The sequence below is a fragment of the Nerophis lumbriciformis genome, linkage group LG18 (assembly GCF_033978685.3).
Source record: "Nerophis lumbriciformis linkage group LG18, RoL_Nlum_v2.1, whole genome shotgun sequence".
NCBI lineage: Eukaryota > Metazoa > Chordata > Actinopteri > Syngnathiformes > Syngnathidae > Nerophis > Nerophis lumbriciformis.
Genome location: NC_084565.2, coordinates 33,460,063 through 33,475,000, shown reverse-complemented (window position 1 = coordinate 33,475,000; position 14,938 = coordinate 33,460,063). Strand labels below are relative to the sequence as shown.

General features: G+C 38.4%; 1 protein-coding gene across 2 annotated transcripts in view; it reads right to left on the bottom strand.

Moving 5' to 3' along the window:
- LOC133617855 (protein-glutamine gamma-glutamyltransferase K-like) overlaps positions 1 to 14,938 on the bottom strand; it is an 85,051-nt gene that overhangs the window by 40,115 nt on the left and 29,998 nt on the right. The window contains exon 4 of one of the 2 annotated variants that reach the window (XM_072915098.1): positions 9,971 to 10,024. The exons of the other annotated variant lie outside the window; for it this stretch is intronic. Coding sequence (XP_072771199.1) covers positions 9,971 to 10,024 — 54 coding nt within the window. The remainder of the gene's footprint in view (positions 1 to 9,970; positions 10,025 to 14,938) is intronic. 2 annotated transcript variants of the gene reach the window in all.

Below are 14,938 nucleotides of genomic sequence, written 5' to 3'. Positions count from 1 at the left end.
TTTCTCACTTTCGGTGCTCATAATCATGCTCTCAGGACACATTACACAGTACGGTTATATCGTCATTAAAAATCCATTTTGTCTAATAGGGGACCTTTAAAATGGCAAGGGCCTCCATCAAGGTGAGGCTTTATGCAACATGTATATTACATGTGCAACGATCTACTTAGAGTAGACGCCAGACATCGCTGCTTGACTTATTTGTGGTGACATTGGATTGTATTAATGATTTTATCCCAGCAAACATGGCATGCATGCAATTTGATTGACATGATTAAGTCTCTATCTTGATGTCCATATATGCAGCTGGTGTTACAAATAACCATGATGCACAGCACCGCCATAACCATTTATCACATTTGTACAGTCGTGGTCAAAAGTTGACATACACTAGTAAAGAACATAATGTCATGGCTGTCCTGAGTTTCCAATACTTTCTACAACTCTTATCTTTTTTGTGATAGAGTGATTGGAGCATATACTTGTTGGTCACAAAAAACATTCATGAAGTTTGGTTCTTTTATGAATTTATTATGAAAATGTGAGCAAATGTGCTGGGTCAAAAGTATACATACAGCAATGTTAATATTTGCTTACATGTCCCTTGGCAAGTTTCACTGCAATAAGGCGCTTTTGGTAGCCATCCACAAGCTTCTGCTTGAATTTTTGACCACTCCTCTTGACAAAATTGGTGCAGTTCAGCTAAATGTGTTGGTTTTCCGACATGTACTTGTTTCTTCAGCATTGTCCACACGTTTAAGTCAGGACTTTGGGAAGGCCATTCTAAAACTTTAATTCTAGCCTGATTTAGCCATTCCTTTACCACTTTTGACGTGTGTTTGGGGTCATTGTCCAGTTGGAACACCCAACTGCGCCCAAGACCCAACCTCCGGGCTGATGATTTTAGGTTGTCCTGAAGAATTTGGAGGTAATCCTCCTTTTTCATTGTCCCATTTACTCTCTGTAAAGCACCAGTTCCATTGGCAGCAAAACAGGCCCAGAGCATAATACTACCACCACCATGCTTGACGGGAGGAATGGTGTTCCTGGGATTAAAGGCCTCACCTTTTCTCCTCCAAACATATTGCTGGGTATTGTGGCTAAACAGCTCAATTTTTGTTTCATCTGACCACAGAACTTACTTTTGTCCATGTGATGTAAGATGAAACAAAAATGGAGCTGTTTGGCCACAATACCCAGCAATATGTTTGGAGGAGAAAAGGTGAAGCCTTTAATCCCAGGAACACCAATTCCTACCATCAAGCATGGTGGTGGTAGTATTATTGTCAGGTTCAAACACTGATGACATCTATTAAACAAGACAAGAGGCAAAGAATTAAATAGAGACAGAATTCAATTTGAACTCAATTGAGGAGAAACACTTGGACACACTGTACTCTTGTACAGTCTCAAGCACGCTCTGCCAAAAAATTGCATGCCTCCTTCTTTTATTTTAGACCTTCCCCGACCACATGGCCACCACTGTTTCCAAAGTACAAAGGTGGAAAAAAAGTTCACAGAAAAGGTTGTAAACAATTCACAGAAAAGGTCAGTTCAAAAAGAGTTTGTAAACTAGTTCAAAAAGATGTACATAAAATAGTTCAAAAAGAGTTCGTAAAATACTTCAAAAAGAGGTCGTCTGGAAATTGGGCAGATCCTGTCATCTCTCCGCTTTGAAGTCCTTGGGTTAGAACAATATCTTTCTGTTGATTACCATACATGAAAGAACACAGGAACACCTTCATCTTGCTTCCCGGTCCATCCAGGTCCGGTGGCCATGGATGAAGTGCTGGCTGTCCAGAGTCGGGACCCGGGGTGGATCGCTCGCCTGTGTATCGGTTGGGAACATCTCTGCGCTGCTGACCCGTCTCCGCTCGGGATGGTGTCCTGCTGGCCCCACTATGGACTGGACTCTTACTATTATGTTGGATCCACTATGGACTGGACTCTCACAATATTATGTCAGACCCACTCGACATCCATTGCATTCGGTCTCCCCTAGAAAGGGGGGGTTACCCACATATGCGGTCCTCTCCAAGGTTTCTCATAGTCATTCACATCGACGTCCCACTGGGGTGAGTTTTTCCTTGCCCTTATGTGGGCTCTGTACCGAGGATGTCGTTGTGGCTTGTGCAGCCCTTTGAGACACTTGTGATTTAGGGCTATATAAATAAACATTGATTGATTGATTGACTGATGTAAGCAAATATTAACATTGCTGTATGTATACTTTTGACCCAGCACATTTGCTCACATTTTCAGTAGACCCATAATAAATTCATAAAAGAACCAAACTTCATGAATGTTTTTTTGTGACCAACAAGTATGTGCTCCAATCACTCTATCACAAAAAAAACAAGAGTTATAGGAATGATTGTAAACTCAAGACAGCCATAACATTATGTTCTTTACAACTTTTGACCAGGACTGTATCTGCAACACGTGACTTTGTGAGTAACAGCCAAATTGTCCGAGCGTGCCTCAATCCGTACACGTTCAGTCCGAGTGGGCCTTTTGTGTTCAACTAAGCCTCCGGCTCGCCGCACGCAGATTGCACGCCCCACCAAGAAAGCCGTGACGATGACCCGAAATGAGTGATTTTATTCAAAAGTGCAACGTTATTGATGTAAGCCTCGCCATGTGTTCCAGCGTCATGCTGCAGGCTTGCTTTGCGCCCCGCACTGATATCAGCAATGCAACCACCCTGCAAACTGGCATAAGCTGCCAGCTGGATGACTCTTTTGTTTCTCTACATCAAACAGGCTTGGACAGTAGAAAATATGTCCCTCTACGTTCACAGTTTTTCATCCCAACAAAACAATGAGCCTAATTAGGAGCTTACACTGATAATGGCACAGCTTGACTAGTTTGTGGGCAACTTCCTGTTTACAGCTTGTGAGGTCCATTGGATTAAAGCGAGAGAGAAAAATAATGCGCTGGAAAAAGAGGAGAGAAAATAAGTTATATGAGTTATTTCTTGAATTCCCATGCTGGATTATTTTGCAGTTTTACGCAATTACAAACAAAAAAAATTATACAAATTCTTTGTTTTGGCACACCGTTCTGCAGAATGAGACATGAGCAAATGGGCTAGTTTGACGTACGATACTCCCAGCAGGTTAAAGACATTGATACAACGTTGATTATACGTACATGTCCTTTAAAACTTGCTTGGAAACAACGTTGCAAAATAGTTGTAATAAAGACATTGATACAACGTTGATTATACGTACATGTCCTTTAAAACTGGCTTTGAAACAATGTTGCAAAATAGTTGCAAAAAAGACATTGATACAACGTTGATTATACGTACATGTCCTTTAATACTGGCTTTGAAACAATGTTGCAAAATAGTTGCAAAAAAGACATTGATACAACGTTGATTGTACGTGAATGTTCTTTAAAACTGGCTTTGAAATAATGTTGCAAAATAGTTGTAATAAAGACATTGATACAACGTTGATTATACGTACAAATGTCCTTTAAAACTGGCTTTGAAACAACGTTGCAAAATAGTTGTAATAAAGACATTGATACAATGTTGATTATACGTACATGTCCTTTAAAACTGGCTTGGAAACAACGTTGCAAAATAGTTGTAATAAAGACATTGATACAACGTTGATTATACGTACATGTCCTTTAAAACTGGCTTTGGAAACAACGTTGCAAAATAGTTGTAATAAATACATTGATAAACACTGATTATATGTGAATGTTCTTTAAAACTGGCTTTGAAACAATGTTGCAAAATAGTTGTAATAAATACATTGATACAACGTTGATTATACGTACATGTCCTTTAAAACTGGCTTTGAAACAACGTTGCAAAATAGTTGTAATAAAGACATTGATACAACGTTGATTATACGTACATGTCCTTTAAAACTGGCTTGGAAACAATGTCGCAAAATAGTTGTAATAAATACATTGATAAACACTGATTATACGTGAATGTTCTTTAAAACTGGCTTGGAAACAATGTTGGAAAATAGTTGTAATAAATACATTGATACAACGTTGATTATACGTGAATGTTCTTTAAAACTGGCTTTGAAACAATGTTGCAAAATAGTTGTAATAAATACATTGATACAACGTTGATTATACGTGAATGTTCTTTAAAACTGGCTTTGAAACAATGTTGCAAAATAGTTGTAATAAATACATTGATACAACGTTGATTATACGTACATGTCCTTTAAAACTGGCTTTGAAACAACGTTGCAAAATAGTTGTAATAAAGACATTGATACAACGTTGATTATACGTACATGTCCTTTAAAACTGGCTTGGAAACAATGTCGCAAAATAGTTGTAATAAATACATTGATAAACACTGATTATACGTGAATGTTCTTTAATACTGGCTTGGAAACAATGTTGCAAAATAGTTGTAATAAATACATTGATACAACGTTGATTATACGTACATGTCCTTTAAAACTGGCTTGGAAACAACGTTGCAAAATAGTTGTAATAAAGACATTGATACAACGTTGATTATACGTACATGTCCTTTAAAACTGGCTTGGAAACAACGTTGCAAAATAGTTGTAATAAAGACATTGATACAACGTTGATTATACGTACAAATGTTCTTTAAAACTGGCTTTGAAACAACGTTGCAAAATAGTTGTAATAAAGACATTGATACAACGTTGATTATACGTGAATGTTCTTTAAAACTGGCTTTGAAACAACGTTACAAAATAGTTGTAAAAAAGACATTGATACAACGTTGATTATACGTGAATGTTCTTTAAAACTGGCTTGGAAACAACGTTGCAAAATAGTTGTAATAAAGACATTGATACAACGTTGATTATACGTGAATGTTCTTTAAAACTGGCTTGGAAACAACGTTGCAAAATAGTTGTAATAAAGACATAGATACAACGTTGATTATACGTGAATGTCCTTTAAAACTGGCTTTGAAACAATGTTGCAAAATAGTTGTAATAAAGATATTGATACAACGTTGATTATACGTGAATGTTCTTTAAAACTGGCTTGGAAACAACGTTGCAAAATAGTTGTAAAAAAGACATTGATACAACGTTGATTATACGTGAATGTTCTTTAAAACTGGCTTGGAAACAATGTTGCAAAATAGTTGTAATAAAGACATTGATACAACGTTGATTATACGTACAAATGTCCTTTAAAACTGGCTTTGAAACAACGTTGCAAAATAGTTGTAATAAAGACATTGATACAATGTTGATTATACGTACATGTCCTTTAAAACTGGCTTGGAAACAACGTTGCAAAATAGTTGTAATAAAGACATTGATACAACGTTGATTATACGTACATGTCCTTTAAAACTGGCTTTGGAAACAACGTTGCAAAATAGTTGTAATAAATACATTGATAAACACTGATTATACGTGAATGTTCTTTAAAACTGGCTTTGAAACAATGTTGCAAAATAGTTGTAATAAATACATTGATACAACGTTGATTATACGTACATGTCCTTTAAAACTGGCTTTGAAACAATGTTGCAAAATAGTTGCAAAAAAGACATTGATACAACGTTGATTATACGTACATGTCCTTTAATACTGGCTTTGAAACAATGTTGCAAAATAGTTGCAAAAAAGACATTGATACAACGTTGATTGTACGTGAATGTTCTTTAAAACTGGCTTTGAAATAATGTTGCAAAATAGTTGTAATAAAGACATTGATACAACGTTGATTATACGTACAAATGTCCTTTAAAACTGGCTTTGAAACAACGTTGCAAAATAGTTGTAATAAAGACATTGATACAATGTTGATTATACGTACATGTCCTTTAAAACTGGCTTGGAAACAACGTTGCAAAATAGTTGTAATAAAGACATTGATACAACGTTGATTATACGTACATGTCCTTTAAAACTGGCTTTGGAAACAACGTTGCAAAATAGTTGTAATAAATACATTGATAAACACTGATTATACGTGAATGTTCTTTAAAACTGGCTTTGAAACAATGTTGCAAAATAGTTGTAATAAATACATTGATACAACGTTGATTATACGTACATGTCCTTTAAAACTGGCTTTGAAACAACGTTGCAAAATAGTTGTAATAAAGACATTGATACAACGTTGATTATACGTACATGTCCTTTAAAACTGGCTTGGAAACAATGTCGCAAAATAGTTGTAATAAATACATTGATAAACACTGATTATACGTGAATGTTCTTTAAAACTGGCTTGGAAACAATGTTGGAAAATAGTTGTAATAAATACATTGATACAACGTTGATTATACGTGAATGTTCTTTAAAACTGGCTTTGAAACAATGTTGCAAAATAGTTGTAATAAATACATTGATACAACGTTGATTATACGTACATGTCCTTTAAAACTGGCTTTGAAACAACGTTGCAAAATAGTTGTAATAAAGACATTGATACAACGTTGATTATACGTACATGTCCTTTAAAACTGGCTTTGAAACAACGTTGCAAAATAGTTGTAATAAAGACATTGATACAACGTTGATTATACGTACATGTCCTTTAAAACTGGCTTGGAAACAATGTCGCAAAATAGTTGTAATAAATACATTGATAAACACTGATTATACGTGAATGTTCTTTAATACTGGCTTGGAAACAATGTTGCAAAATAGTTGTAATAAATACATTGATACAACGTTGATTATACGTACATGTCCTTTAAAACTGGCTTGGAAACAACGTTGCAAAATAGTTGTAATAAAGACATTGATACAACGTTGATTATACGTACATGTCCTTTAAAACTGGCTTGGAAACAACGTTGCAAAATAGTTGTAATAAAGACATTGATACAACGTTGATTATACGTACAAATGTTCTTTAAAACTGGCTTTGAAACAACGTTGCAAAATAGTTGTAATAAAGACATTGATACAACGTTGATTATACGTGAATGTTCTTTAAAACTGGCTTTGAAACAACGTTACAAAATAGTTGTAAAAAAGACATTGATACAACGTTGATTATACGTGAATGTTCTTTAAAACTGGCTTGGAAACAACGTTGCAAAATAGTTGTAATAAAGACATTGATACAACGTTGATTATACGTGAATGTTCTTTAAAACTGGCTTGGAAACAACGTTGCAAAATAGTTGTAATAAAGACATAGATACAACGTTGATTATACGTGAATGTCCTTTAAAACTGGCTTTGAAACAATGTTGCAAAATAGTTGTAATAAAGATATTGATACAACGTTGATTATACGTGAATGTTCTTTAAAACTGGCTTGGAAACAACGTTGCAAAATAGTTGTAAAAAAGACATTGATACAACGTTGATTATACGTGAATGTTCTTTAAAACTGGCTTGGAAACAATGTTGCAAAATAGTTGTAATAAAGACATTGATACAACGTTGATTATACGTACAAATGTCCTTTAAAACTGGCTTTGAAACAACGTTGCAAAATAGTTGTAATAAAGACATTGATACAATGTTGATTATACGTACATGTTCTTTAAAACTGGCTTGGAAACAACGTTGCAAAATAGTTGTAATAAAGACATTGATACAACGTTGATTATACGTACATGTCCTTTAAAACTGGCTTTGGAAACAACGTTGCAAAATAGTTGTAATAAATACATTGATAAACACTGATTATACGTGAATGTTCTTTAAAACTGGCTTTGAAACAATGTTGCAAAATAGTTGTAATAAATACATTGATACAACGTTGATTATACGTACATGTCCTTTAAAACTGGCTTTGAAACAACGTTGCAAAATAGTTGTAATAAAGACATTGATACAACGTTGATTATACGTACATGTCCTTTAAAACTGGCTTGGAAACAATGTCGCAAAATAGTTGTAATAAATACATTGATAAACACTGATTATACGTGAATGTTCTTTAAAACTGGCTTGGAAACAATGTTGGAAAATAGTTGTAATAAATACATTGATACAACGTTGATTATACGTGAATGTTCTTTAAAACTGGCTTTGAAACAATGTTGCAAAATAGTTGTAATAAATACATTGATACAACGTTGATTATACGTGAATGTTCTTTAAAACTGGCTTTGAAACAATGTTGCAAAATAGTTGTAATAAATACATTGATACAACGTTGATTATACGTACATGTCCTTTAAAACTGGCTTTGAAACAACGTTGCAAAATAGTTGTAATAAAGACATTGATACAACGTTGATTATACGTACATGTCCTTTAAAACTGGCTTGGAAACAATGTCGCAAAATAGTTGTAATAAATACATTGATAAACACTGATTATACGTGAATGTTCTTTAATACTGGCTTGGAAACAATGTTGCAAAATAGTTGTAATAAATACATTGATACAACGTTGATTATACGTACATGTCCTTTAAAACTGGCTTGGAAACAACGTTGCAAAATAGTTGTAATAAAGACATTGATACAACGTTGATTATACGTACATGTCCTTTAAAACTGGCTTGGAAACAACGTTGCAAAATAGTTGTAATAAAGACATTGATACAACGTTGATTATACGTGAATGTTCTTTAAAACTGGCTTTGAAACAATGTTGCAAAATAGTTGTAATAAATACATTGATACAACGTTGATTATACGTACATGTCCTTTAAAACTGGCTTTGAAACAACGTTGCAAAATAGTTGTAATAAAGACATTGATACAACGTTGATTATACGTACATGTCCTTTAAAACTGGCTTGGAAACAATGTCGCAAAATAGTTGTAATAAATACATTGATAAACACTGATTATACGTGAATGTTCTTTAATACTGGCTTGGAAACAATGTTGCAAAATAGTTGTAATAAATACATTGATACAACGTTGATTATACGTACATGTCCTTTAAAACTGGCTTGGAAACAACGTTGCAAAATAGTTGTAATAAAGACATTGATACAACGTTGATTATACGTACATGTCCTTTAAAACTGGCTTGGAAACAACGTTGCAAAATAGTTGTAATAAAGACATTGATACAACGTTGATTATACGTACAAATGTTCTTTAAAACTGGCTTTGAAACAACGTTGCAAAATAGTTGTAATAAAGACATTGATAAACGTTGATTATACGTGAATGTTCTTTAAAACTGGCTTTGAAACAACGTTACAAAATAGTTGTAAAAAAGACATTGATACAACGTTGATTATACGTGAATGTTTTTTAAAACTGGCTTGGAAACAACGTTGCAAAATAGTTGTAATAAAGACATTGATACAACGTTGATTATACGTGAATGTTCTTTAAAACTGGCTTGGAAACAACGTTGCAAAATAGTTGTAATAAAGACATAGATACAACGTTGATTATACGTGAATGTCCTTTAAAACTGGCTTTGAAACAATGTTGCAAAATAGTTGTAATAAAGACATTGATACAACGTTGATTATACGTGAATGTTCTTTAAAACTGGCTTGGAAACAACGTTGCAAAATAGTTGTAAAAAAGACATTGATACAACGTTGATTATACGTGAATGTTCTTCAAAACTGGCTTGGAAACAATGTTGCAAAATAGTTGTAATAAATACATTGATACAATGTTGATTATACGTACAAATGTCCTTTAAAACTGGCTTGGAAACAACGTTGTTTTTGGGGTTTTTTAAGTTGAAAGTGATAAACCCTTATTTAGTGAAACGAAAATAAATGTAAATGTCAATATACATAAATTAAAGATGCATTAATAATCGATTTTCAATCGAATCATTGCTCCTGAATCGTAAACGGATCGTGAGGTGCCCAAAGATTCCCACCTCTACTAAATACTGGTATCATATGTGTACTAGTATCAGCTGATGTTGTTCAGTTGTAGTTGGGGGGGGGAAAAGGCTGATACTGATAAAAAAAAGAGGCCAATGGGTCAAAACGCGAAATATCGGCGCCGATAATGGGCCTGGCCGATAATCGATCGATCTTTAGTTTTAAGAACGGTCTTAGAAGTGGTCAAGGGAGGGGCTTGACTCACATGGAGAGGGAGATGGTTCCAGAGTACGGCACTCTGCCCTGCTGATCAGGTGACCTGGGGGGCCGGGCAGGCTGTTATCAGCATAACAGTGAAAATAAATTCCATTCCTTCTACAAACCCCAAAACCAGTGGAGGTGGCACGTTGTGTAAATGGTAAATAAAAACAGAATACAATAACAAATGGAACTGCAAAGACAATGAGGTTGAGGTGGGCGGGGTTTGGTGGTAGCGGGGGGGTGTATATTGTAGCGTCTCGGAAGAGTTAGTGCTGCAAGGGGTTCTGGGTATTTGTTCTGTTGTGTTTATGTTGTGTTACGGTGCGGATGTTCTCCCGAAATGTGTGTCATTCTTGTTTGGTGTGGGTTCACAGTATATTTGTAACTGTTAAAGTTGTTTATACGGCCACCCTCAGTGTGACCGGTATGTCTGTTGACCAAGTATGCTTGCATTTACTTATGTGTGTGTAAAAGCCGCATATATTATGTGACTTGGCCGGCACGCTGTTTGTATGGAGGAAAAGCGGACGTGACGACAGGTTGTAGAGGACGCTAAAGGCAGTGACTATAAGGCACCACCCGGGAGAAATTCCGGAGAATGGTTGCCCAAGTGGAGGAGATCAAGTACCTCGGAGTCTTGTTCACGAGTGAGGGAAGAGTGGATCGTGAGATCGACAGGCGGATCGGTGCGGCGTCTTCAGTGGTGCGGACGCTGTATCGGTCCGTTGTGGTGAAGAAGGAGCTGAGCCGGAAGGCAAAGCTCTCAATTTACCGGTCGATCTACGTTCCCATCCTCACCTATGGTCATGAGCTTTGGGTTATGACCGAAAGGACAAGATCACGGGTACAAGCGGCCGAAATGAGTTTCCTCCGCCGGGTGGGGAGAGCCCCGCCACCCGGCGGAGGAAACTCATTTCGTAGAGATAGGGTGAGAAGCTCTGTCATCCGGGAGGAGCTCAAAGTAAAGCCGCTGCTCCTCCACATCGAGAGGAGCCAGATGAGGTGGTTCGGGCATCTGGTCAGGATGCCACCCGATCGCCTCCCTAAGGAGGTGTTTAGGGCACGTCCGACCGGTAGGAGGCCACGGGGAAGACCCAGGACACGTTGGGAAGACTATGTCTCCCGGCTGGTCTGGGAACGCCTCGGGATCCCCCGGGAAGAGCTGGACGAAGTGGCTGGGGAGAGGGAAGTCTGGGCTTCCCTGCTTAGGCTGCTGCCCCCGCGACCCGACCTCGGATAAGCGGAAGAAGATGGATGGATGGATGGTTGCCCCGGGAAATTTTCGGGAGGGGCACTGAAATTCGGGAGTCTCCCGGGAAAATCGGGAGGTTAAAACCGATACCGATAATTTCCGATATTACATTTTAAAGCATTTAAAATCTCTATTGATTAGTATTAGAACCGGCCCGCAGGCCACAGCCGCTTGCTGCTGTTTTGCACCCACCAATACTCCATCAGGGTTGGCGGTAGGAATTTTCAAAATGGGGTTACTAGGGATCCCATCAAGTCATAAAAATGGGGTCCCACAGTACATTTTTGGGGGCCCCACTTTTTTGTACCGTATTTTTCGGACTATAAGTCGCAGTTTTTTTCATAGTGGGGTGCGACTTATACTCAGGAGCGACTTATACTCAGGAGCGACTTATGTGTGAAATTATTAAGACATTACTGTAAAATAGCAAATGATATTATTTAGCTCATTCACGTAAGAGACTAGACGTATAAGATTTCATGGGATTTAGCGATTAGGAGTGACAGATTGTTTGGTAAACGTATAGCATGTTCTATATGTTATAGTTATTTGAATGACTCTTACCATAATATGTTACGTTAACATACCAGTTGGTTATTTATGCCTCATATAACGTACACTTATTCAGCCTGTTGTTCACTATTCTTTATTTATTTTAAATTGCCTTTCAAATGTCTATTCTTGGTGTTGGCTTTTATCAAATACATTTCCCCAAAAAATGCGACTTATACTCCAGTGCGACTTATATGTTTTTTTCCTTCATTATGCATTTTCGGCCGGTGCGACTTATACTCCGGAGCGACTTATACTCCGAAAAATACGGTAACCATTTTGAAAACAAATGATAAATGTATGCATTATCCTGTTATATCTCACATTCTATATTGTGTTTTGGAAAAAGGTTGTCATAAACGTTACTTCATTCATTAAAAAAAAATAATACAAAAGAAAACACATTTTTATGCATATGTAAATGTATTCAGTTATAAACATTCACTTTCTTCTTTCCTTCATGGATCTAAACTTTACCGCTGCCGGTAGTTTTTTCTATATTTTATTGTAATATTTTCCGAATGTGTTTGTTCTATTTTTGGCCAAAGTAAGACAAAGAAAACAATCTGAAGTCGTCTTAATTTTTTTAGTTTTAATGCCATGATTTTAATAGTCCCGCCCGCCTGTGCACAGATTTTCCCGTCCTAAAATGAGTTTGACACCCCTGTACTAGGAGAACCAAGTTTTTTCTAAGGTGATACTTGCTGAAAAAAAGTTTGGAAAAACCACTGCTGACTAAAATATTATGGTCCAGTGAGACTAAAATCAGTTGCTCGGAGGATTTCATGAAAAACTCTTAATAATGACTAAGGTTATGTAGAAGGGGGTTTAAGCTAGAGATGTCCGATAATATCGGGCTGCCGATATCATCGGCCGATAAATGCTTTAAAATGTAATATCGGAAATTATCGGTATCGGTTTCAAAAAGTAAAATGTATGACTTTTCAAAACGCCGCTGTGTACACGGACGTAGGGAGAAGTACAGAGCGCCAATAAACCTTAAAGGCACTGCCTTTGCGTGCCGGCCCAGTCACATAATATCTACGGCTTTTTACACACACAAGTGAATGCAAGTCATACTTGGTCAAAAGCCATACAGGTCACACTGAGGGTGGCCGTATAAACAACTTTAACACTGTTACAAATCTGCGCCACACTTTGAACCCACACCAAACAAGAATGACAAACACATTTCGGGAGAACATCCGCACCGTAACACAACATAAACACAACAGAACAAATACCCAGAAACCCTTGCAGCACTAACTCTTCCGGGACGCTACAATATACACCCCCCGCTACCCTCTACCCCCACCCCCCCCAACCCCGGCCACCTCAACTTCCTCATGCTCTCTCAGGGAGAGCATGTCCCAAATTCCAAGCTGATGTTTTGAGGCATGTTAAAAAAAAATAATGCACTTTGTGACTTCAATAATAAATATGGCAGTGCCATGTTGGCATTTTTTTCCATAACTCGAGTTGATTTATTTTGGAAAACCTTGTTACATTGTTTAATGCATCCACAACAAAATTAGGCATAAAAATGTTAATTCCACGACTGTATATATATATCGGTATCGGTTGTTATCAGAATCGGTAATTAAGAGTTGGACATCCATCCATCCATTTTCTAACGCTTATTCCCTTCGGGGCGCTGGAACCTATCTCAGCTACAATCGGGCGGAAGGCGGTGTACACCCTGGACAAGTCGCCACCTCATCGCAGGGCCAACACAGATAGACAGACAGCATTCACACTCACATCCACACACTAGGGCCAATTTAGTGTTGCCAATCAACTTATCCCCAGGTGCATGTCTTTGGAGGTGGGAGGAAGCCGGAGTACCCGGAGGGAACCCACGCAGTCACGGGGAGAACATGCAAACTCCACACAGAAAGATCCCGAGCCCGGGATTGAATCAAGGACTACTCAGGACCTTCGTATTGTGAGGCAGATGCACTAACCCCTCTTCCACCGTGCTGCCCAAGAGTTGGACAATATCGGACAAATATCGGCAAAAAAGCCATTATCGGACATCTCTAGTTTAAACCAATCCCCCTCTCACGGACACCTGCTGTTTGACCTTGCTGGGACAAGATCACGGACGTCTACAAAGCTCCAGCTGTGCTATCGTGATGTTACTCTGCGGAATGAACCACAAGGCCAAGATGCCTGACGAGGGGACATCCCAGGCTTATGGACGCACACCCGCACCCCACGCCTTCGCCGCGTCTCCCTCCCCAGTGCGGCACGCCAACCATGTTGGCTGAGGATTTTGTCCTAGTCCCACACTGAGCCCCTTACAGGAGAATAGTTTGAGTGCGGAATTTTTTTCCCTCCCTCCTCCCTCCTCGTGTTTATTCCCGCTAAGCCCTCCTGTCGGCCCCCCCCGTCATATTGCATTCCTATTTCTTGGACGGGTTGGTACGTTTTAAGAGCGATGACAAATACATCTCTTGTATCTCGAGCCTCCTGGGCGATGGAATTGAGCGGAGCTGCACGGTTGTTACTGAAATCCTCTTCAGCTTCGCCACGAGGACAACCCCCGGTCAAGGTCGCGCTCCTGGCTGCTCGAGGACGCCCCTCAGGTGCTCGTTTGGAGGAGGCATGCTTGTCCACCCCATCATCTTCCACTTCCTTAGTTAAAGTTAAGGTAGCACTGATTGTCACACACACACACACACACACACTAGGTGTGGTGAAATTACCCTCTGCATTTGACCCATCCCCTTGTTCCACCCCCTGGGAGGCGAGGGGAGCAGTGAGCAGCAGCGGTGGCCGCGCCCGGGAATAATTTTTGGTGATTCAACCCCCAATTCCAACCCTTGATGCTGAGTGCCAAGCAGGGAGGTATTGAATCCCATTTTTAATAGTAGCAAGGCGCTTGTTATCTTGGAGGTGTGTTTGGACTCCTTATCGAGTGTGTCTCGTCAATGAACCGCGGTTCCCCAGCAACAGCAGCACTCGCGGTCTCAGACCACGGCGGCAAGATACAATTAAGTTAAAGTTAAAAAGTCGAGGTACCAATGATAGTCACACACACACACACTATAGGTGTGGTGAAATTACCCTCTGCATTTGACCCATACCCTTGTTCCACCCCCTGGGAGGCAAGGGGAGCAGTGAGCAGCAGCGGTGGCCGCGCTCGGGGATCATTCTTTTGACTTA